Below are 24,074 nucleotides of genomic sequence, written 5' to 3' on the forward strand. Positions count from 1 at the left end.
GGGGGAGAGGATTGAAGGCTATGGGCTTCCTGAGAGCCTGCCTTGCTGTTCTGGCCAGCTCACTGCTCTCTTGGCATAACCATGGGGCAGTCATTTTCCTCATGGCTACAGAGAGATTGAGGGAAAATGGACTAAGACTACATTATTGCTAGTGTGTAGTGCATAGGAAAGGGGAGAAAAAAAGCCCTGCTCACCCCCAATCCTTCCTTGACTTTTCTATTTTTCCTTTCCTGTTGTTAGCCATCACATTCCTTGATGTCATGCCTGCCATTGTGAGCCGACAGGCCCTCCCTGGCCTGGTGGACAGCCTGTAAGTCTGCAGGGGAGGTGGAGATGTGGAGGTGGGGGGAGTAGTGGTCACACCAACACCTCGGAATTGGGCTGGGTCTGCGTGGAGCCCCAGAGATGGTCCCCAGCCCGTTTGTCCCAAGAACCGATGAGTAAAATTAGGGGCCTCCCACCAGAGGTCAGGGAACCAGGCCCTGGAGTGGAACTTGGGGTGGAAGATGGCCTTCTTTGTCAACTGATTCATTCTCCAGAATTCAACTTGTTCTCCGACTCGGTGGTGTTTGAAAGCAATTTTATCCAGGTACCAGCATGGCAGCTCAGAGCCCGCTCCCTTTCCCTTTCCAAAACTTGCTCCCGAGGGTTGATCCAAAAATGCTGTGGCCTCTGAAAGCTCTGGGAGGAGAAGGAAGCTGCTATGGCTAGAGACAACCAGACGGTCTGGATCCCAAGTTCAGCTCCGTTTGTGCCTAAGGCCTCGTGGCGTTCCCCACAGGGCGTACGCTTTCAGGAAACAGAATTACACACTGCAAAAGGGCACATCAGAGCTGTCTCCATGCAGTGTCCATAGGCACCCTCCCAGGGCCACTAGGGAGGGGATGGTGCATTAGAGGGAATGAAGGTTGCTGTCAGAATCCCTGCTCTGACGTCCAAACTCTTCTCTCTGGGATGCTTTAGAAATAGCCTTGTTTGAGAGCCAAGTCCCTAGAATCGCCTTGCCCAGATTCTACATCCCCTAAAGGGTGGTGGTACGGCAATGGAAGTGAGCATTTTTGGCCTGGGAAGCATGGGACCATTGAGAGTATGGGGCGGTCATTTTAACATAGCTTGGGATATGTGGCTAGCTCAGTCGGTGGAGCATGAGACTCTTGGTCTTGGGGTCGTGAGTTCAAGCTCCACATTGGGGGTAGATTTTACTTAAAAAATAAAAAAATGACATCTTATTGAGGGTCTGCCCGCCTCCCTCTAGAGGTCTAGCTGGACCTCCCGTGCTCCTCTGCAGATGTGGCAGAACCAGCTCCTCAGTCGGCAAGCTGTGTGCTGCGTGCGAGGCAGGAGATGTAGAGAGATCCAATAGTGTCCCTGCCAAGGAGCTTATGACTTTGTCAATTTAAAGGGTGTGTTATAAAATGGTAACTGCTAAGAAAGCTCTGTCAGGTGGTTTGGACCAGCTGATCCCTAAAGCATGAGCAGAGAGAGGGGGTGCCAGTGTTTAGGGGGTTCAGAACACTCTTGGGACTTCAGCAGTTGAAGAAGGCTCCCCAGAAGAGGGAGATTAAGTCATTCTTTGAGGTATCGCTGAGACTTTGGTAAGTGAAGAGCAGGGGGAAGACATTCCAGGCCAAGGGACTTCAAGTCCCAGGGCGAAGGCAGGAGGCTGAAGTGCACAGGGAGGGTCTGCAGTCAGGAATCCCTGTGATGGAGTCACAAAGCAGCGAGGACTTACAGGAGAGAGTGGAGACGATCTGAGCTTGATTTGGAGATGCCTTCACACAACAGTGAGCTACTCCCTGACAAAGTCCCTCAGATTTCAGCCAGTCAGTTCATGGCTCCGGACGCTCCCTGGTTTCTGCGCTGCCCCAGGGGTCTGCGGAGTGGGGCCATCAGCCGGCCACCTGGGGGCGTGCTCCTTCCTAACACAGTCTCGGTGGAGAAGGAGCAGTGACGTGGGAAATCCAGATTCCAAATTCCAGTCATTTCTATTGGGGTGTGATGTTTTGGCAGGAGGTTTATTCTCTGAATATGTTCTCTTTGACCTGAAATTAAAAGATTCTCTGGGTGGACACGTAGTGATTCAGGCAGCAGGAAACTCAGACCATACCAGGGAGGGGGAAAGCCTGCCTGCCGAAGCTGCCCCATGGGGGAGTTAAACGTTTACTTGAGGGGCACCTGGGTGGTGCCGTCGGTTGAGTATCCAATTCTCGGTTTCTGCTCTGGCCGTGATCTCAGGGTCATGGAATCGAGCCCAACCCTGGGCTCTGGGCTCAGCACAGAGTCTGCTTGAGATTCTCTCTCCCTCTCCCTCTGCCCCTCCCACTCATGCTCCCTCTCTCTCAAATAGATAAATCTTTAAAAAAGTTTACTTGAAAGGATCCAACCCACACAGTTAGGTGATTCCCTTTCTCCCCACTCCTCAGAATCTCTGCCATCACCTCTAAGAAACATCACCCACAAATGTTTATTTATCACTTACTCAATGTATGCAGCCCCCTGTGTTTTATGATACATAAGAATCTCATTCTACAACATGGGCTCCAAGAAATGTTTTTTTTTTTTCCCTTCAAAATAAAAACTCACTTTTCTAGGAGCACCTTCTAGTCAGCTTGGTGAGAACTTAAATTTCAGTCCTTCCTGGGGCTTTCCCCTTGTCCCCAGTTCCACCATGGCTGTGAAATGGTTCTGATGGTCCTACAAAGTCTAGAACATTGGGAGAAGTCCCTCTGGTCTTGGGAACATAGGGGTCCCCCCTCAAATGTCCTTACCCTGGTCCCTGTGGTTCCTTGGAGGCTTCTCTGCCTGCCCTGGACAGTGAGGTGGGGGTGTCTTAGCTGAAACTAGTACCAAGCATCCAGTCTCCCTGTCCTGCCCCAGCATCAGATGTTGCAAGAGAACAGGTTCTTATTTCACTTAAGATCCAGCAACAAGCTGGGCCCTCCCTCACCTTGCAGAAAGCTCTCCAAACCTCCCTCACATTGGGCTGCTTGGGTCTTCCCCATTCAACAGCTCTTTCCTCCCTCTCTTCCTCTTCTGGAACTTTCTTTACATAATCTCCCTTCCAGATCATTGGAAGCCTTGCTGGCTTCTTCTACCCGAGGATGGAGGAATAAAATTTTAATGCCTTTCAGCTTTTTCTTACCAATGCATCTTTTTATTTATTTATTTATTTATTTATTTATTTATTTATTTATTTAAGATTTTATTTATTTGACAGAGAGAGACATAGCGAGAGAAGGAACACAAGCAGGGGGAGTGGGAGAGGGAGAAGCAGGCTTCCTGCTGAACAGGGAGCCTGATGCGGGGCTCGATCCCAGGACCTGGGGATCATGACCTGAGCCGAAGGCAGATGCTTAACGACTGAGCCACCCAGGCGCCCCTAATGCATCTTTTTAAAGTTAGATAATGCAGGGGCACCCGGTTGGCTCAGTTGGTTAAGCATCCAACTCTTGATCTGGGCTCAAGTCATGATCTCAGGGTCATGAGATGGAGCCCCACATAGGGCTCCCCACTCTGCGCAGGAGTCTGCTTGTCCATCTTCCTCCCCCTGCCCCTCCCCCACTCTCTTTGTCCCCATCTCAAATAAAATAAATAAGTGAGTAAATAAATAAATAAATAAATAAAATCTTTAAAGCTAGATAATGCAGAGGACACAAAGAAGAGCAACACAGTTTCCTGTTACCAGTGAGCTGGTCTATTTGGGGAGACCCACAGGAAGGATGGATCCTGGTCATGGCCCAGCCCAGTGTGCCACACACCTTTGAGAAGCACAGGTGCTCCAAGCATGCCACCAAGTTGAAGTGCTGCTTCCTAGCCCCTCTTTTCTTGCACCCTTGTCTTCTGCTTCTCTCTGACCCTTGTACCTGGGGCTGATTTCTAGGTCACTAAGCCCGGAAGCTGGATGGATGTCTATGAAGGGTCTACCACTGTGATCCTCGGGGTGACCTCCTCGGTGCCCTCCTTGCCACTTCCCAACGTCCTCCTGATGGCCAACGTCACCGGGCCCCAGGATCAGTTTTCCTCCTGGACCACACCTAACTGTGCTCCGGTGGTCACTCTCAGCAGGTAAAGAAAGGCCGGGGGGGAGGGGCCAGAAGGGGCCAGAAGACCACATTCTTTTGCAGCTGGATTTTAGATAAAAGAAAGGACAGTGCGTTCATGTATAAACTATGTAGAATTCACTCATTAATTTAACAAGCATTTCTTTAGTGTCTGGGTGTACCAAGCACTGTGCTTGGTGCTGTGGGTGTAGAGCGCGCGTCCCTGTCTCAGCCTGGTCTTGAAGGATCTTGGCTTCCATTTATTTATTTATTTGTTTGCTTATTTACTTATTTATTTTGATTTATTTACATTGACTTATTGATTTATTTAATATTTATTTATATTGATTTATTTATACATATTCTTTACTTATATTTTTATTTATATATTTACATTGTCTTCATTTATATTTATAGACATATACATTTATTTACATTTATAGACTTAGGGGTTCCCCCCCAAAAAGGTGAGGAGTATGAAAGTCAGATGGGATTATGGAGTGTTAAGATTTAAAAAAATAATAATAATACCAGATGTATAGGACATCCATCCTTCTTAACTCTGTCAGCACAGTTAACTAGGATATAGGGAGAAGATCTGGAGATGGAGTCAGAACACCTCAGTTCCAGGTCCTACTTACGCAGATCTAAACTTGGGCAAATCAGTTAGCTGTTCTGACCCTCAGTTTCAACAACTGTAAAATGGAATTAATATCTTTCATCAAAGGGTTGTTGTGAGGATTGAATGAGATGTTACACATCGATTATCTGCCATTATTATTGATGTGGGCAGGTTCTTTAGTGACAAAGGCTCTGAAAGTCAGAGAAGAGTAGGTCTTAGCAATTGTTCCCACTCCAGGGCCACGAGCGTCCTCCTGGGGCATCCCCCAGGCAGCGGTGGGAGCCTAGTGAGGTTGGGCCAAGCACTAGGTGGGCACAGCATGGTTGATTGAACCGGTGAGCTCCTCACTATGGGAATTTCCTGATTGTGTCTAGGATTCTCCCCCTGAAGTTTGTGGAGCTACAAATCTATGACCGGCTCCAACGCATCCTGCGGGTTAGGACAGTGACTGAAAAGATCTACTACCTGAGGCTCCACGAAAAACACCCAGAAGCTGTGTTTCAGTTCTGGATCCGCTTGGTGAAAATTCTGCAGAAAGGTCTGTCCATCACCACCAAAGACCCAAGAATCCAATTCACTCACTGCCTGGTGCCCAAAATGTCCAACAGCTCTACTAGAACAACAGTAAGTGGGGCCTCCCACCAAGACCTGCTGGGGTGAGGGGGGATGGGGAGCACAGCACCTCAGAACACTGCTGGACAATAAAGTCTAGCATTGCAGGGGCAGACTTCATTTTCGAGGGCCAACAACACACACACACCAAACTGAGGTCTACAAACATAAAAAGCAAATTCATTTACTTTTCCTAAAAAAGAGCTATAAAGTGCTTGGCTCACTTAAAAATTGCTTTCTGTTGTTTTTATCACCCCAGTATATAAAAGAATAATGTTCACTGAAGAAAATTAGAAAATTACAGAAAAATCGCTCCCACTTCTCTTCAACCCCAAGCAATCACTTGGAACATTCTGGCATATTTCCTTCCAGTCTTCTGTTTTATTTATTTTCTTTGTTTGATCTTTATTAGGTTTTGGCATTAAAGTTATGCCGTCTTCTTCATCTCAACTGAAGAATTTTGCATGTGCTTTCACACTGTTGAGTATTTTAAAACTTTGAAAACATTTATTCTGTAAAGGTTAGAGGCTAGATTAAACTTGCTAGGAGTCCATCTAATCCAGGTATTTATTTATTTATTTATTTATTTATTTTTTATATTATTTATTATTTTTTCTTTCTCCAAGCTTTTATTTAAATTCCAGTTAGTTAGCATAGAGTGTAATACTAGTTTCAGGTGTAGAATTTATGATTCATCGTATACCTACGACACCGGGTGCTCATCACAAGTGTCCCCCTTAATCCCCACATCATCTTTTAACTCATCCCCGCCCCCCCACCTCCCCGCCAGCAGCCCTCAGTTTGTTCTCTATAGTTAAGAGTCTGTTTCCCGGTTTTCCTTTCTTTTTTTTCCCCCATGTTCATTCGTTTTCTTAACAGTTCCATTTAAAATTAATTTTTAATTATATATTTGAGGATATTAAATATATAATATGTTTCTGAATGTTGCTGTTTTTTCAACTTAGATTATATCAGAGGCATTTTCCCATTTCTTTTTAAAGTTCTTTACACACATCATTTTGATAATTCCATGCTGTTCAGTAGTTGTATGAATGCATTAAAATTCACATCGCCATTCTCCTATTATCAGCCATTTAGAGTTGTTTCTAACTTTTCATTACTGTAAGCGATTCTAAAACAAGCATTTATGTGTATGGTCCACATTTCTGATTGTTTTCTCAGGATAGATTATTAGAAGCAGGATTCAAAGGGTATGAACATTTTTAAGGCTCTTTATACGTATGGCCAGATTATTTCCAGGAAGCTCATGCCAAACTATACTCTCTCCAATGAGTGTCTGTGTCACTGTATCCTTATCACAACTGACAAGTACACATTTTAATAAATGGTCTAATATGATAGGTAAAAAATGTAGCAGCTCTTTGATTTTCAGTGAGTTTGAACATTGTTATATATATATATATATTTCTTTTTGCATTGTCTATTGTGTTCTTTGGCTGCTTTTCTATTGGCAGCTTTGTGTTTTTCTAAATTGATTTGTAAAATAAAGCTTTTTATACATCAAGAATTTTAACCCCTTAATCACAAGTTTCTGCAAGGATTTGCTTTTCCCTTTCAGTTTATTTGAGGCTCCTGCCCACCCCCATGCCTTTTGACACACAGAAGGCTTGTCCCGGACCTGCTTAGGGTAGACGCACAGAAAGAGCTTGATCGGCTGGATTGCCTAACACCTTCAGGTTTCAGAATCTATTTTAAGATTTTATTTGACAGAGAGAGAGACACAGAGAGAGAGGGAACACAAGCAGGGGGAGTGGGAGAGGGAGAAGCAGGGTTCCCACGGAGCAGGGAGCCTGATGCGGGGCTCGATCCCAGGACCCTGGGATCATGCCCTGAGCCGAAGGTAGCCGCTTAACCAACTGAGCCACCCAGGAGCCCCAAGGTTTCAGAATCTAAACACTTTCCTCCTCTCATTTTAGTTGCAGGCTTTAGGTATGCTCTCACTAACTTCCAAAGTCAGCCTGACAGCTCTGCTGGCCAGGTTTCTAAATGTTCCCGAGCAGTAGCCATAGCAGCCCATCAGAGAGGGGAGGAGGCGATCCTGCCAGGGGCCCAGTGTGGTCTGATGATCCTGGAGCTTAATGCTTAAGGAACAGGTGCCCGGGTGTAGGCTGGAAGATTCAAGTGAGTTCCTTCAAAGTTCCGGCCCAAAGGGGCCACAAACTCTCAAGAGTGCAGACCTGGTCCTCTGACTATAAATTTCTCCACCCAGCCTGAAAGCAGCCTCTCATCATCCACACAGCCCAGCGAAAACTTCATGCTGTTGGCGGCCGAGCAGACCAGTGACAGTTTCTCAAATATCTCAGGAAGACCCCAGCTCACAGCAGACAGGTGGGTCCTCCAGGCAAGCACCTGCAACATCCTTTCCTGCGGCACTGAGCCGTGGGTGGGGTCAGTGACACCCTCCGCCAAACTAGCTCAGTTCCATCTTTTTATTCTAGACAATTATGCGTACAGCTTCTCCCCTCGGTTTTATGATAGGCCTGTCCTTGAAAACAGGGTCTGTGGCTGATTGGTCTGAATATTTCCTAGGCAAACTGCAGTGCTTTCATAGACAGTGCTCAATAAAAGGAATGAAGGATGAGTAAATTAATTCAAAGAAGGGTAAGCTAATAAAGCAGGCTCAGGGAGTTAGATATTGACTATCTCCAGTCCCAGCTCACCAGGGTCCCCTGGGTGAGACAATTCTGAATTCTCTTTACCTCACTTATCTGTTCTGTAAAATGGACAGAATAGACAGTAACCCAAAGCGGAAATGGCTCCAACACCATTTGCTAAGTAATTGTATGGGACTCTGTGCAATAAGTGATGGAAAACAAAAGCAAATCATGCAACCAATACGTTGAACAAGTACAAATTGAAGGATATCATCAAAATGTAAATTTATTTTTGTCTTCCCTTTATATTTTTTTCGGTGGGAGAAGCTTTCTTCTTGCCCTGAGGTAAAAGCTGGTTCTCTGACAGGCCCCATAAGCATATGGGCTTCCCCTTAAAATATGAAAGATCCTTTCGTCCCTTTAAATTGCAAAAGCAGCATCAATTCTGAAATTAAAATGACTGGTGCCTGATAATTATCAAAACTCTGAACTGTTCACAGCTTCCCTCAACCTGGCCTCGTGTTCAGATGGTCCTCCGTAGTGGGGACTGGGTTGTCACTCCTCTTGTTCTGTTTCCTAATTTTAAAGCTCACTTCTTTTTCTCTTATGAGCTTTCTTGGGTTCTTTGGAGTCCCATACCTGACACCCCCCACCCCCACCCCCACCCCTCACTGCAACTCTGGTGATGCTCCGACGTCTTCCTTTTTTTTTTTTTTAAGATTTTATTTATTTGAGAGAGAGAATGAGAGAGAGAGAAAGCACATGGGGGGGGAGGGTCAGAGGGAGAAGCAGGCTCCCTGCCGAGCAGGGATCCTGATGCAGGACTCGATCCAGGGACTCGATCCAGGGACTCCAGGATCATGACCTGAGCTGAAGGCAGTCGCTTAACCAACTGAGCCACCCAGGCACCCCCGACGTCTTCCCTTTATCTGGCCACCACCCCCCTCAGGCTCTGGCTCTGAGGGCATCCACGCCACCCAGGCACTAGCTGTGATTGCCCTTTAAGGGAGTCCTCTTGGGCAGGGCTTATTTTAAAGCTAAAAACAGGAGAGAGCAAAACAGCCCCCCCATCATAAAAAGTACTAGGCCATAAACACTTCACAAAAACGACACAAGAGGGAGCTCTAGAGCCCAAACCAGAAAGCTACCTTGACCTACCCTCATTCCGGAAAGTTCAGGAAAAACCGTTTCACATTAAAAAGAACCGTCCGAAAAGGATAGTAATCAAACCCCCACGCAAAATTATATAAGGAAAAAAGGAGTATATGAAGCATGGTAAAAGCTTACAACAGAAACACACTAAAAAGACATGCCTTGCAAAAGCAAATGAAAACTACAACCCAGCATTTCAAAATGACCTGAAAGAAATTAAGAAAGTGATAGAATATATGAAAGAACAACACAACTCAGAATTTAAAAGATTTATAAATGTGGTGATAAAATTGAGGAAAGAATCAGACATTTTTAAAGAAATGATTACTTCCAAAACGAAGCCTAAACCAGAGAGAATACAAGAACAAAGAAAGCAGATAATGCCTTCAGAGAAATGAAAGGATAAAGGGAGAGCTTAAAGAAAGAAAATAAGCGTGTGTCTCACTTAGAATAAAAATTTTAAGAAATTTAGCTACACTCTGTGTTTTTCTAAACACACTAAGTGGCTGTGACTTTTTGTTAAGTTATTACTGTTTTGGAGAACTGTCTTAAGGTTTTCTTTAGCTTTCTGCTGCTGCCCAGCAGGTTATAGTGGGCCTCAGGCCAATCCCAGTGGGCTCAGATCTTGCCTTTGAGTCTTACTTAACACATGAGGTTCTCAACACATAAAAGCGACACTTAAGGTTTGGAGGGGAGTCTGTTCCAGTCCAGCAGAGGAGGCCTTAGCTTGAGCCTCCCTCCTGCTTGGCTTTCTCTGCTCCAGTCACTCTTGATACAACCCACCACATACACATGTTGTCACTGGCCATCATTACCACGTTCCCATCTATGCTGAAGGCACCTGTACTGGAAAAGACATAATTTAAAAAGAGTTTTTAAATTCTTAACAATGCTTTCTTTTTCTTTTATTGCTTGCAATGACCCCCAAATTCCTGGGCTCCAACAGTAACAGCAACATTGCCATCAAAATAGACAATTTGGACAGCTACAAGATACCCTCCCCAGTGGCATCTCCAGTCAACTTGAATATGCCCATGAGAGCCGCCTTGAGCCACAGCCTCTGGGAACAAGAGAATCCAGATGAGCACTTCCTGCAAGCTCCTGTTGCCAGTTCCCTAGGAGAGAACCTTTTGGGACCCTGACACCTAGCCCAAACAGAGTGATCTTCCCTAGCTTCATTCCGTGAACTTGCCACAACCTCCTATAATGCTGTTTTCCCACTGTGGGCCAAAGACCATGGGAGAGGTATGATGGTGTTTATAACAAAGTGCTTCTGTACTTCCACCAATAAACCTCCAAGTGAGTTCCTAATTGTTATAGGTTGTGCTCTGTGGGGCTTCCAGCTGGAGATGGACTAATTAGGAGCAGGAGCTCACCCCTTAGGGAAGTAAGTGGGGTAAATGTTCTGTCTACTCCTTTGAAACCCCAAAGCAGCCAAGAAAGCCCAAAATCCAGTCCAGAGGAAACAGCCAGGGCAGAAACCCAAGGTCCTCTTTCAGAGGGGTGGGGGGAACCAGAGGCAGGACTGCTACCAGCCCAAAGGGAAAGAAATCTTGAGAACGATGCTGACCAACTGGGAGACAACTTTGTGTGGCCCCACTTACCTCAAGCAGGAAATTGAGTCTTTACCACCCCAATCCCATGTTCGTGTAAAGCTGTGAAGGCTCGCCCTGGGCCATGCAAACCTTGGTTGCTAATAAAGACATGGCTTCTGGTAAGGATGACGATGACCACCTGTCACTGGAAGGCCTACTTGACTTGACTCTTCCCACCCTGGACGTAATGAAAGCAACCTGGAAGACACAGTAACTCTGTGTGCATATGAGGGGGGGAGCGGGAGCGTGGGCCAGCCTCTGGACCAATTACTTGAAAAATACTACCACAATATGCAGGAACTATTTATTAGGTTCCTGCTAAGTGTCAGACACTGCGCAGGATGCTGGGTAAATTTGAGAGAGGGAGAGAGACAGGTAACCTGCCTTGAGGGAGGATGTGGGAGAGATACTGAGCCCTATTCTGGAGACACAAGAAAGCCATGAAGGTTGACATGGTGTTTGAACCACGGGTCTACAAATCAAGACTGGAAGCCCTTCTTTCCTAGAGTTCACATGAGAGGAAATAGAGTGACAGAGAGAGGAAGAACATGGCCGTCCTCCCCTTGTGCACACTCAGGTGGGCTGAGCGCTAAATCCTGGCCCGACCGGGTCAGAAATGACATGAGCTGAGAGGATGCTTGATGATTGTGGGTTTCTTCTTGTCTCCAGTGAAAATTAAAACAAAACACATTTCCTTCCAGCCTGTTACAGTCAAGCTGAGTATTGCTGGTGCTGGTGAGGGACATCGAGTAGCAGAACTTAGAGACTGATGTGCAGGGTGACCTTCCTTGCTTCCCAATTTATGCCTGTGGTCCTAGGATCATTATCAATATGTACCCACGCCATTCTCAAAGTGTCCCTGCATGAATGGCCAACCACTCGACTGATAGGCGTGTTTACAAACATTTAGGGGATCGCCCACCCTCACTTCTATTGCCTTGGTTTACGACTCCATCCGCTCTCACCTAGATTACCGTAATAACCCCAGCTGACCTCCCAAGCTCTCATCATTGTAACAATAGCAGCTAACTTCATTAGCAACTTACCATGTGCCAAACCCTATGCTGAGTCCTTACAAAGATCGCTTAATCCATACAACTCACTGGGAGGAGATCCTCTTGCTAGCACATTTATGTGAACGTGAGCCACACAGAGGTTCACCTAGCCCAGAGTGATCTTCCCTAGCAGCAGGGCCAGGACCTGAACCCAGTCTAACTCCAAAGTCCGATGGCTCTCTGATTTCGTTCCAATCCATTTCCCTTCTGCACTGCTAAAGAACAATCTTTCTGAAATACAAATCTGACTATACAGCTTCACCCTTGATAAAAACCAAACTCTTTGATAGGAAATGACCAGGCCTATTTCTCCAGCCACTCCACTTTCCAGAGGCTGCTGCCCTCGCACCTCATGTACCCACCACACCAAACGCCCCATGCGCTTCCGCTTCCGTACTGCAAGGGTGTGGCACGTCCTTCACTCGACTGACGTCTCCTTCCTTGCGCGTCTACCTGTTGCTCTCGCGATACTTGTCCTTCCCGCGGGAGCTCTGTGCTGCTGTTTACCTTGCGTGTGCTTGTTTCGAACCTTTCTCACGCCGTTACAGTTGTTTACGTGTCCATTGCCTTGGTGGGAGTAGGAGCTCTCGAAGAACAGATACTACTTTGTATTAGAGTTCTTTACCCAAAAAAGGAGCTGACTCTATAATTTAAACCAAAGGGAATTTATTGGAAGGGTCGGAGTTAGCTCACAGACTCAACGGACAGCTGAAGAGTGGAGGCCGAGCCAGAGCTGAATGTGTGGACGTCAGAAGAGCTTCGTGGATTCAGGTAAGGGTGGCTAATCAAACATCTCATCCTATGCTGTAGCAGGCTGGGAGGTTCCTCAAGGGAAATGGAGGGGTGCCACAAAAGAACGGCTAGGAGAACGGATGTCTGGTGCCTGATAATAACAAATGTCCACCACAATGTGACTCTTTGCTCTCTGTTCAGAGAGGCGCTCTGTCACGGGCCTCAGGCATCTCCGCACATCTTGCTAAGTAAGCCAGATTTCAAGGCCCAAGTGGGTAGTTTTGCTCACTTGCATGTTTCAGGAGAGGGATGAAGAGTTTAGACAGATTGCCTTATACTTTGTGTGTTCCTTTGAAACAGTTTTTTACTCAACAGTGTCTGAAGGATTCCATTCTGATGGGCAAACTATACAGTAGCATTTGGGGTCCCCTGTCGGTGTTAACTCAGAGTCAGTAGCCCATGGTCCCTGAAAGTTTCTGCATTTCCCTTTTAGGAGGGCATAGTATCACTGTAAATGGCCTAAGGTCTCTCTGGGGATGCCTAGGAGGAACGCTCACAGTAGGCGGTTTAAGGTGCTTGTAATAGGGTCCCTGGTTAGGGATCCCAGCCTTCCCTTCATTCAAGGAGCTGGGGTGTGAGCACCGGGTGAGGACTGAGGAGTGTGGGCGGCCCTGCTTCTCTAAGTGTATCCATTAGAGCCGGCTTTCATTTGATGATACAAATGACCTGAGTCATTGTCTCTCCATTTTATTCCTAGAGACCCTAACTCAGTTCTGATCTTTTAGTTGTCAACAGCCAACTCTCACTAGTTCAAGCATAAAAGGAACGGCTCAAAGGATATCCAGTAGCAGGAAAGGCGAGAGAGAAATGGCTTGAAGTCTTACACAGCCCGGACAAGAAGCAACAGCCCAGCCAGGCAGCAGGACCGCTCCAGCAAAGACCCCGTGCCCCACTGTTGCACGCACACTTAAGCTCCCACCAGTGGCCCTGACCTGGAGTCTGTCGTCCCGGCCTTCTAAAACCAGATGCTTCTACTGCTACCTGCCCCGCCTGGAGAAACATCTCTACGCAGCACTAGCTTCCTTACGTTGCTCACACCCAAATCAAGGTCTCATGCAGGTGAGTCCGCTTGGCAGAATTCAGCTTACAGGATGCACGTGAGCTGAAAGCGAGGCTGAGAAAGTAAGGTCTGGCTTCTTGAGGAGGTGAAACTCACGATGTGTAAATCCCCAAAAAGAAGTACAGGCAGCCAGAAGGCATGAAAAATGTCCCCAAATACCCTTGATTAATTAACTACGGACACAGAATCTTGAAAGCTCAAACCATTCTCAGCTCTGATTATCATGCGTAACTATGCTTCTGGTCCTTGAGTGCCCCGAGAATTCTCTTTTTTTCCAGAGATTACAGAGCACATTCACTGGCTTAAAGAGAGCCTCTTAAATATTCTAGTGCTTTCTCAAAACCTTGGAGAGATGTGCAAGTATTCAGGACCTTCTAAAGGGGCAGTGTCAGGCAAGGGCAACAGTAGGTACTTGATGGATCCAAGTGAACTTTCTTGTCTCCCAAAGGCTTTGAATTCCTTTTTCTACATCGCTTCAAGGAATTTCTGGCCACTCATTGTTCTCTAATGTGAACCAGGTTGAATCCAGCTTTGCTGCAGCCAACACAGCAAACTGTAAGAAATATACAGCACTATGAGAAATAGCACAATTATGATGTAATCTCTGGTGAGAGCATCCACATCAGTAAAACCAGCCCTCTCTAAAAGTATGCTCTCCCTTCTTGGTGGAGTGCCTTAAAAGTTATTCTTACCAGTATTCGCAGACTTTACAGACAGAAATTGCCCAATTCCTTCAATATGTTTTCCTGGGCTAATACTTTCCTATGCAGATTCCCATACTTAACCTACTCACACCTGCTGGGGCATCGTGGCAGTGAATTCCGGTTACTGGCCTAGTAACACGGAGGGGAATGTTCAGCACCCTCCTGCAAGGAGGGAAAGGCTTCCTCTCCCATGGGATGGGCAGTGGGGAGTGTTCAGAAGGACCCGAGGGGTTGGGTCTTTAGGGTCTTCTCTGCTATCCCTGTTGCAGTTGATGGAATCTCTCCTGTTGCATTGTGCCTCTTTTACACAAGAGACTGGATGGAAGCTGTGACCTCGACAGCCTTCGTAATTCAATAACCGAGACCCAAATCTCAATGTTTTAATTTTTGTTTTGGGTTTTTTTTTTTTAAGATTTTATTTATTTATTTGACAGAGAGAGAGCACAAGCAGGGGGAGCTGCAGGCAGAGGGAGAGGGAGAGGCAGGCTCCCCGCTGAGCAGGGAGCCCGATGCGGGCTCGATCCCGGGACCCTGCGATCGTGACCTGAGCCGGAGGCAGACGCTTAATGACTGAGCCACCCAGGTGCCCCTGACTTTTGTTCTTTTTAAGTTATTCAGTGTCATCAGAAGCACTCATTTTTTTAATTAAGATTTTATTTATTTATAAGAGAGAGAGAGAGAGCATGATTGTTGGGGGGGGGGGCAGAGAGAGAAGCCAACTCTCCACTGAGCAGGGAGTCCGGGATGCAGGACTCAATTCCAGGACCCCGGGATCATGACCTGAGCAGAACCGACTGAGCCACCCAGGTGCCCCGAAGCCCCCGTTGTGCTCCAGTGTCCTGGAATTCATTCCCTTTATATTGTCAAAGGCAGCAAGCACACCTAGTTGCAGCAGATACCCTCTGTCATCGAATGGTCCTAATTACCACCGGCTGGTCATTTCATGAGCCGTGGACCACTGACAGTCAAGTTCTCACCCCAGTATATGGATGGAATCTTGCTGCATTCGATGCCATCTTGTTGCGGTAATAAACTCCTTGGAAACCTATAACCTGCAGTCCCCTCTCTGGTACCAATCTGTATGTTGGAGTTCTTCAGGTGCAAGCAACAGGGATGACACTGAAGCATAAAGAGCTTGGGTTGTGTGTCCTTCTGTCCGCTTGAGAACGGCTTGCAGAATCAGAGAGGCCATTGAAGAAATGGGGAAGGCTGGAAGGGGCAGACCCAGGGCGGCGCCCAGGGCTTGGATTTAATCTACACTCTGTTTGGGACGCTCGCTGGCATGAATAAATGCCTGCCATATTCTCTGTCCTTGTGTTTATCCATTTTACACTCAATGTCCCTGGAATCCTAGCTTGGGCCTTGGGCCTCCGTGTGCCGGTCATCTTCCCTTCTCCCTCCAAATCCACTCCTCCTTTCTCCCTGTTCCCCAGGACCCAGAACTCATCTGGTTCCTGCCTCTCCTCCAAGCTGATCCGTCTGGGCTCCGTCGGAGGGCCCATTGCCTCTGGAGTCCAGGTGGGTTTGGCCAGTGGGAAGTCCAGGTAGGAGATCAGAAGGAGAGAGGAGAATGGGGTGAAGACAGTGACTCCTTCCCCTGTGGTCACAGATGGTGTGATGTAGGAAAGATGTTAGGGTTTGGAGCTGACGGTCAAGAAAGAATTCTTGAGACAATTTTGGTGCAAAAGGGTGGTGGTATTAAAGCCTAGGGACAGGACCCGTGGGCAGAAAGAGCTGCACTGGGGTCCCGAGGAGCGGCCCATTTTATACTCTCGGGTTGGGAGGGGTTCAGGGTAGCCTGAGTCTCTGAGGAATTTGGAAGCAAGAGTTCCAGGACCTTGAGGAGGCTAGCTCTTGTTGGGAAAAGGTCATTCGTTACCATCTAATAAAACCTTAGTCATGAGACCCTTCAGATGTATGTCAGTGGGCCATATGCTTGGGGGATGATGGCCAACATGTATCTTGGAAGGTAGAGATAAAGGAAGTTTCCAAAGGAACTTTTACATGTTAAAATAGAGTCACAGGATCTTGATGGTCGGGCTAAGATTGACTTTTGCCCTTAGCAGAGTACTTACATGGAAGCAGCTGAGTCCCTAGAGGAATGTCACTCTGCCTGTTTCAAGGACTTGTCGGTGGGCTATATAGGTAGTAAGGAAATTTAATTTTTCTTTTGCCTTTGTTTCCCACATCAAGGTGGGCTGTGTCCCTGAACAGAAAGAAACTGCTTGGTTCCTGGGGCCTCTTCTACTCAACGCTTCCCTAGTTCCAGAACCGCTCCCTCTGCTGACTCTTCAGGTCCCTTGTAAGGACTTAGCTGAATTCTCTACACTGGGCAGGAATATCATCCCCCTTACTCCTGAAGTTCCCTCTTGGTACGTTTCCGTCCACGGACCCTCACCCTGTTCGGAGCCATGACCAGGCGCCCTGGCTACATGCCCCGCACTGGGCTTTCTTCCAGTCTGTTGCTTCTCTTCTGGCTCCTGCCTGTCCCCCAAGCCTGGTTCCCTTGACTTCCGTGTTTGGCAAAGACCTGCCAATAGTTCTCCGATGAATTCCCTGTGGCTTAGGTTGACCTGTCAGTTTCTGTGCCTACAACCATGAAGTCTAACTGATGTGGTGCTGTTCCCAGAAAAGTGCATGCTGGGTAGGCAAATACACCAGCCATCCGTACCTTAGCCATTTGTGTATCCTCCAGTGCCTGCTGCCTGCTAGACACCTAAGTAAAGGGTGTTAAATAAACCCATTTCTGCCACAGCCAGCGCTGGAGCCCCACAGTGTCCTTCCCAACCCCCCCACACCTCCCAGCACGGAAGAAACTATGGCCTTTGCTGAATGGACTCACCATTAAAACTGATGTCTCAGAAACTCTTTCTTTCTTTCTTTTTTTTTTTTTTCAGAAACTATTTCTTAGGTGAAAATCACACCACATAAGGGATTAGTAAAGCTTCTAATAGCCAATAAACACACAATTTAAAAGAGAAAAGAAACAAAACATTGTGATCCAGAGTCAATTAGAGCCCACCAGGATAGAGTATCTGCGAAGAAAGCAATTGCCAAAGCAATAAGAATGCATCTTAAAGTTTCAGAAATGGAATTCAGAGAAAATGTCCTCAAGGAATAATACCAAGACAGACCCACTTGAAATGTGCGATGGACTGAGATGAAAGCCTCACAAATGCCCTTATAAATCTTAAGAAAACTAACAAACGGCTGGTCAGTTAAGACTCTAGTGTTATTGGGCGCCTGGGTGGCTCGGTCGGTTGAGCGTCTGCCTTCGGCTCAGGTCATGATCCCGGACTGAACCCCACATGGGCTCCCTGCTCGGCGGGGCATCTGCTTCTCCCCCTGCCCTTCACCCCTCACGTGCGCGCGCTGTCCCTGCCTCTCAAATACATAAATTCTTAAAGGAAAAAAAAGACTCTAGTGTTATTGATGAGACAGCAGGTAGAGGAAGCAGAGATCCTGGGGACACGGGAAATGCAGAAATGAGTGGTCCTGACCTGCATCCTGAGGGTACCAAGGGATTCCCTGAAGAACTCTCAGAACCAAGGGCCTTTGATTTAGAAAACACAACAAAACACAGAGGTCTTATCTTCAGCAAGAATCCCCCTGACTCCATGGGGCGCCTGGGTGGCTCAGTCGTTAAGCGTCTGCCTTCCGCTCAGGTCATGATCCCGGGGTCCTGGGATCGAGCCCCGCATCGGGCTCCCTGCTCAGCGGGGAGCCTGCTTCTCTCTCTCGCACACCCCCTGCTTGTGTTCCTGCTCTCGCTCGCTCGCTCTCTCTGTCAAATAAATAAATAAAATCTTAAAAAAAAAAAAATCCCCCTGACTCCTGAGATTTCCTCAGTAATTTTCCATTCCGAGGACCCACCCCGCCCTGCCCCTGGGCTATACATTCCCACTTGCCCCCAGCTGCATTGGGAGTTGAGCCCCAGGCCTCTCCCCGCTGCAAAATTCCATCACAATGGTCCCTCTACCGCTTGTGATAGCCTCCGCCTGTGCCACCCGAAACAATAAAGTCTTCCTTACCCTGTATAAAAATCAAACCAAAACAGAAAACAAAAAACCGGGAAGCCTACAATGGTTCAATATTGAGAAATCCACAAGACTATGGTTTCAAAACAGGGAAACAACAACTGGGAGTGGTAAAGCTTCATAAAACAAGCATTTAAAAATTAACGTTTAGAATTCTTAAGGCTAACTAAGGCCACTTACAGAAGCTATAACTTGAAACAGCCCAAAATAATCAATCTAGAGATGTTTTGAGAGGGGGCTGTTCTGGGTTTTGCTCTGTCTCTGACTCCTGCCTGACTTAGGATAAATTAATTTCCCCACCGGGGATGTGGATAATGTTTCCTTTTTAATTAACACTAAAAATTCTAATTATGCCCAAACAAAACACTGGTTTTGACTGTTAATAGTTGCAATAGGGAACATACCACGGGTCCGTGACATGCAAAGAAATAGCCACAGATGGTTTATTCTAAAATGGTTTTACAGCCCCCTGAAGTCTCAGTTAGGCACTTTGCCTTGCAAAAGAAGGAAAGGAATTTCTGTCACAACCATTCCCTCCCTTCACTGCCATTCAAGGGACATACCTAGATGCAAGAAGAATATGACAGCTAGTGGTATGAAATTATCACACACACGCCCTCAGAACGTTCCATCTGTAAATGCTTTGCATTTTTAAAAGTGTCTCCTCATCAGCAATCTAGTGTGATTCTCATAATTACATGAGATGGCTGCTATTATGAACTATACTTCACAGAGGAGAAAAGTAAAATCCAGAACAGCTTGGCAGGAGCTTCAGGCAGCTCGTGATTCTCAAAGTCCCGAGGGCAGGAGGACAATAGCCTCTGGGCCTCTCCTCACAGGCGTCCGTCCCCATCGTGCCCGTGCCGGTCAGCGTCCTCATGGAGACCTTTGGTTGCAGGCTCAGCGCAGCCTAGTTGCTAAGCCAAGGTGCCCGCCAGTCCCAAGACCTCGCTTGCTTTCGTACGTCTGTGTAGCAGAGCGGATAACTGCCACCAGGTGGCGCCCCACTGCGGCTGGGACTCCTGCGCTGGGGATTGGATCCGCAGCGCCCAGACCCGTGGCTGGGCAGGCTAATCTCAAGCATTTCATTAACTTCACTGTAACACTCTTCCATCCCGATTGACTATTTGGGGCCCCACTTACCAATTTATAGTGGAGTTTTACTGTTTTCGAGTAGCCAATTCAATACACCTTTACAGGTCTTTTTTTTTTTTTGTAATTTTTTTGTAACTACTGCATTCTGGGTACAAGTTTCTGATTATATTTCATTTCAACCTCTAATAGAGTCATGCACCAGCATTTATATATTGGAACATATATTATTTTACTATAGTTTTTTTCTTTTATATTATATCTAACTAGGCTAGCATATCGCCTTTAAAAGAATATATATAGGTAAGTTTTAATTGCTGAATTTTATTTCAGAATGGTAAAGGGGGAGTTACAATGTATTGGTCATGAAAAGGGGATTTGGGTGTGACAAGGTTGAGAAGCACTATATTGGAGCATTGACCTTTTCCTCAACATTGCCCTCCTGACTTTGATGATACTTTGACCGCAACATTTAGCCTACTTCACTCTCTCCACTTTTTTTTTTTTACTTCCACCTCACCCTGAAGCTGCTCCTCGAAGCTGCTTTGCTCTGCTGGTCCCACACCTTCTTATCCCTCAGGGGAGCAAGTCCCTGACAGCATCACTTGCGCCCCAGTACCGTCCCAGCCGTGCCATCACCCCCTCCTGAGGCTCTCTCCTGCCTCCTCCCCAGCCCCACAGCCACATCCTGCCTATTCGACCTCCACCCCAACTCACTTCTCATCTCCAGTTTCTTCTGGACTGTCTGTCCAGTGAGGAGGACCTGGGCTATGCTCTCTCCTGGCAGTGTTTAAAATGTCTTGTTCTCTAGTTGGAGGTATATCGTGTTCTCATGGGGTAATCTGTGTCAGTTGAGCCTGAAGATCTGAAAAACAGAGAGCCCAGCTGAGCTTTTCTGCTTCTGCTTAGGTAGTGCTGTGATCAACAGGGGCTTCTCCTCTTGCAGATTTTTCTCTTGCTTTCCCTGAGCTGATTACTCACTCCCTCAGGCTGCCTCCCTCCAATTCGGGGGAACAAAAAGGGGTAGGTGTGTGTAATTTGTGAGAACACACACAATTTTATTAACTAGCTTTCCTTCTCCGTTATCAGACCATACCCAGATTTTCTGTTCTATTTTTTGGCCACGACTTAACCTCTTGTTAGGTGGCTACTAGTTAGATTTGGGGCATTAAAAAAACTATTAATGTATTTACTGGATGTCAGAGGGAGTAATTCTGTGACCTGGCTTCTTTGCAGCGACTGCTGATTGTATACTGATAGCCTTCATCCTTAATTAATAAATAACAGAACCCCCCGATCCTAGGTGGGCTCGTGGCCGTCCAGCTAAAAGCTACATTTCCCAGCTTCCCTTGCACCTGGGTGTGGCCATGTGACTGAATTCCAGCCAATGGGATGTGAGCAAAAGTGATTATGCCATTTCTAGGTCATGCCCTTAAAAGGAATGAGTGTGCCCTCCTCTCCCTCCTTCCCCTTCTCACTGGCCAGTATGCAAATGTGATGGCAGGAGCTGCGGCAGCCACCTTTAACCCAGAGACAGATAGTGCCATATTGACAATGGCAGAGATACCCCACCAGCTCAGGACTGCCTATCTTTGGACTACTGTGTAAGAGCAAATCAAAATTCTATTTTAAGTCACTATATTTTGAGGTCTTTTGACTACCTACACTATAAGTAATTCATATAAGCCTCATGCCATTACCTTTACCCAGGAGCCTGAAGTTATTTGCACTTATTTGTGTTTTCTTATTTCAAATCGTATGTTCTGTGTCTTCCTTTTATAAAAATTAAACTGTTAGCTAGTAGTCTAATTTTTTTCCCAAGAACCAGCTTATGGATTTATTTATCCCAGTGTGCTTAGTATTTTAAGATTATTTTGGCTTCCTTTACACTTGAATGGATGTCGTTCAATGTAAATCCCATTTGTGGAATTATTGGGTCATATCCTTTCTCCTCAACATTCTTTCACATCATTCCATTGTCTCATGCCCATCTAAAGTTGCTGAAGTCTGAAAAAAGTCTCATTTTATTCCTTTGGTAGATTGTCTGCTTCTCCTACCTGGATATTTGTAGTAGGATGCTTTTGTTGTGCCTAAGATTGAGGAACTTCACAAGAGCTATCCTGGTCTCAATGGTTTCTTTACTCAGTTTACCTGGAATAGAGTAAATCTGTTTGTGTGCCAGATTGGGTCTTCAGAAATGGCTTTTTCTTTTACGTGTTTAACTACCTTTTCAATTCCATTTGTTCCCTCTTCATCAGGAACTCTAGCTGTATGTTGGGTCAACATAAATGTCTCCCATAGCTCTCATTTTCTATCCATTCTCTTTGTCTCTTGCCCTTCTTTATTGTACTTTGTGTGATAGTCTCTGGCCTGCTAACCATGTCACTGACTCGGTTTGCTGTCATGTCACCTTGTGGCTTCTAATGTGACCGTCAGATACTGAGTGGATTTTTCTTCTTTTTTTCCCCTTACCTCATCAGGTCCCCTTTTCATCTTATTTTGGTATCTCTGATTTTGTTTGTTTGCTTGCTTGTTTCATGAGAACTACAAGGTCCCCTGAGAGTACAGAGAGGATTCTTGTCAAGGACTTTATTCTATTTCCTGGAATCATTTTTCTTCAGATATATATTCTTTCCATGTATTTTCCTATGGACATTCTTTGGGAGAGAAGGGTAATATCTTACATAGATCCCATGGTAGCTCTTTACTAAGAAATAGTGACTATTTTAATAAAAAAAAAAAATACCTGAATCCATCAGCCCTTTTTTTTTTTTTTAAGATTTTATTTATTCGTCAGAGAGAGTGAGAGAGAGAGCACAAGCAGGGGGAGTGGCAAGCAGAGGGAGAAGCAGGCTCCCCACCAAGCAAGGAGCCTGATGTGCGACTTGATTCCAGGACCCTGGGATCATGACCTGAGTCGAAGGCAGACGCTTAACCAAATGATCCACCCAGGTGTCCCTCCATCAGCTCTTTAGATATAAATTCTATTTCACAGGAAAAACAGTAGCTAGACAAGCAAACTAAACACCACAAGGAAGTAACCAGACAGATCCGGAAGGTGAGATATTCTGTAGGACAACTACCTCAATTGCTTCCACTAGTAAGTGTCCTAAAAAAGGACTGTACTAGATTAAAATAAACTTAAAGGGGATGTGTAGTCCTGGATTGAATACCAACTTGGATAAATCAGTTGTAAGAATAATTGGAGTTAACTGGAGAAATTTTAATATGGCCTAGAAATTAGGTAAGATGAGACAAGAGAAAAGTATACCAAAGTACAAAGGTAGAAAGTGTTGGCTAAATAATACAGGTTATAAAAAAGTTAAAAACAATTTTTAGACCATAATCTCTGTCTCTCTCTCACTCACTCTCTCTCACACACACATACACACACACACACGGTTGTTGCAGTGATATTCTCTGGGAGGTAAGAATATGCTGTTTGTTTTTTAATCTTGTCTCTATTTTCTGATGTTCTACAAGCACATGTACTGCTTATGTAATAGTTTTTTTTTTAATAGTGACACAGATTTAAATGGGACAGATTTGCCATGAAGATAATAAAGCTTATGCTTTAGGGCCCTTTGTTCACATGGAAACTTCCAAGGCCCTAGGAGGGCTTCTGGCAGTTTTGTATCATATTTTTGTGGGCATTTTTTATTTGTTATGTTTTAGAAATGTTTTACTGTAGTAAAATAGACAATAAATATACCATTTCAAGCAGACAGTTCAGTGGAATGATGTACATTCGTACTGTTGTGCACCCATCACCACCCCCCACCTCCAGAACTTTGTCATCTTCCTGAACTAAAACTCCCTATTGCCCCATCCATCCAGTATTTTTATTTTTAAGTGTCTCCAAAATTGTGTAAGCTTTAAGTGCCACAGCACCCTGGTCCAGCCCCAACTGACAATCAGATATCCTGGTCACTCCTGAGCAAGTTTTGAAAGGATATTTGACAAACAATGAATCATGGAACACTACATCAAAAACTAATGATGTAATGTATGGTGATTAACATAACAATAAAAATTTATTAAAAAAATAAAATTACCTTTCAAAAATGTAAAAAAAAAAAGGATATTTGACACTAGTAGGTGATTTTAGCCTCAAACCAAAGTGCTACCAACATTGTCAAAGAGACAAGATCACTATGGTGGGGAGAGAGAGGGGGGCAGAGGGGCAAGAGAAGCAGACTCCCCACTGGGCAGGGAGCCCCATGTGGGGCTTCAACCCAGGATCCTGGGATCATGACCTGAGCCGAAGGTAGATGCTTAACTTACTGAGCCACCCAGGAGCCTTGTATCAGCAAGTTTTAAGCCTGACTCAATATAACAGAAAACCCAAATTTATTTCTCTGATACATAAAGGAAGTCTGGAGGCACACACAGTCCAGGCAGGACTAGTATGGCAGTTTTATGATCATCAAGGAACTGCAGCCCTTTTATCTTGCCATGCTACTGTCAGTAGAATGCCACTTCATGGCCCAAAGGGGCTGCTCAAGCTCCAACTGTCAAGTCTCTATTCCAGCCAGAAGGGAAAAAATAAGGAGTGAAAAAAGTATGCCCCTTCCTACAATGTTTCCTCACCACAGATGCACGGTGGGCTTACATCTCTGTGGCCACAACATAGTCACATGGCCTTAACTAGCTGTAAGGGAGGCCAGGAAATGTAATTTTTATTTCAGAAACTTGTGC

At 45.8% G+C, this 24,074-nt stretch overlaps 1 protein-coding gene and 1 long non-coding RNA gene across 4 annotated transcripts; both read left to right on the top strand.

Moving 5' to 3' along the window:
• Positions 1–313: 313 nt before the first annotated feature.
• Positions 314–10,352, top strand: GARIN1A (golgi associated RAB2 interactor 1A). Of its 2 annotated transcripts, none has more exons than XM_025865594.2 (5): positions 314–589; positions 3,881–4,065; positions 5,037–5,286; positions 7,505–7,623; positions 9,988–10,352. In XM_025865594.2, the coding sequence occupies exons 1-5, from the start codon at positions 437–439 to the stop codon at positions 10,181–10,183; spliced, it is 903 nt and encodes a 300-aa protein (XP_025721379.1). In that variant the 5' UTR covers positions 314–436; the 3' UTR covers positions 10,184–10,352. The 2 variants fall into 2 exon arrangements, with proteins under 2 accessions (XP_025721379.1, XP_025721380.1); XM_025865595.2 differs by having other exon boundaries at positions 7,535–7,623.
• Positions 10,353–12,211: 1,859 nt separating this feature from the next.
• On the top strand, positions 12,212–17,925 carry LOC112818564 (uncharacterized). 2 transcript variants are annotated; one of them, XR_012380149.1, is made up of 5 exons: positions 12,212–12,462; positions 13,181–13,542; positions 15,681–15,765; positions 16,441–16,619; positions 17,145–17,925. It is a non-coding gene; the product is annotated as an uncharacterized lncRNA (long non-coding RNA). The 2 variants fall into 2 exon arrangements; XR_003206612.2 differs by having other exon boundaries at positions 13,209–13,542.
• The last annotated feature ends 6,149 nt before the right edge of the window (positions 17,926–24,074 follow it).

The sequence above is a fragment of the Callorhinus ursinus genome, unplaced genomic scaffold, assembly GCF_003265705.2.
Source record: "Callorhinus ursinus isolate GAN/ISIS: 27379988/994484 unplaced genomic scaffold, GSC_fseal_2.0 scaffold12, whole genome shotgun sequence".
In the NCBI taxonomy this organism is placed as follows: domain Eukaryota; kingdom Metazoa; phylum Chordata; class Mammalia; order Carnivora; family Otariidae; genus Callorhinus; species Callorhinus ursinus.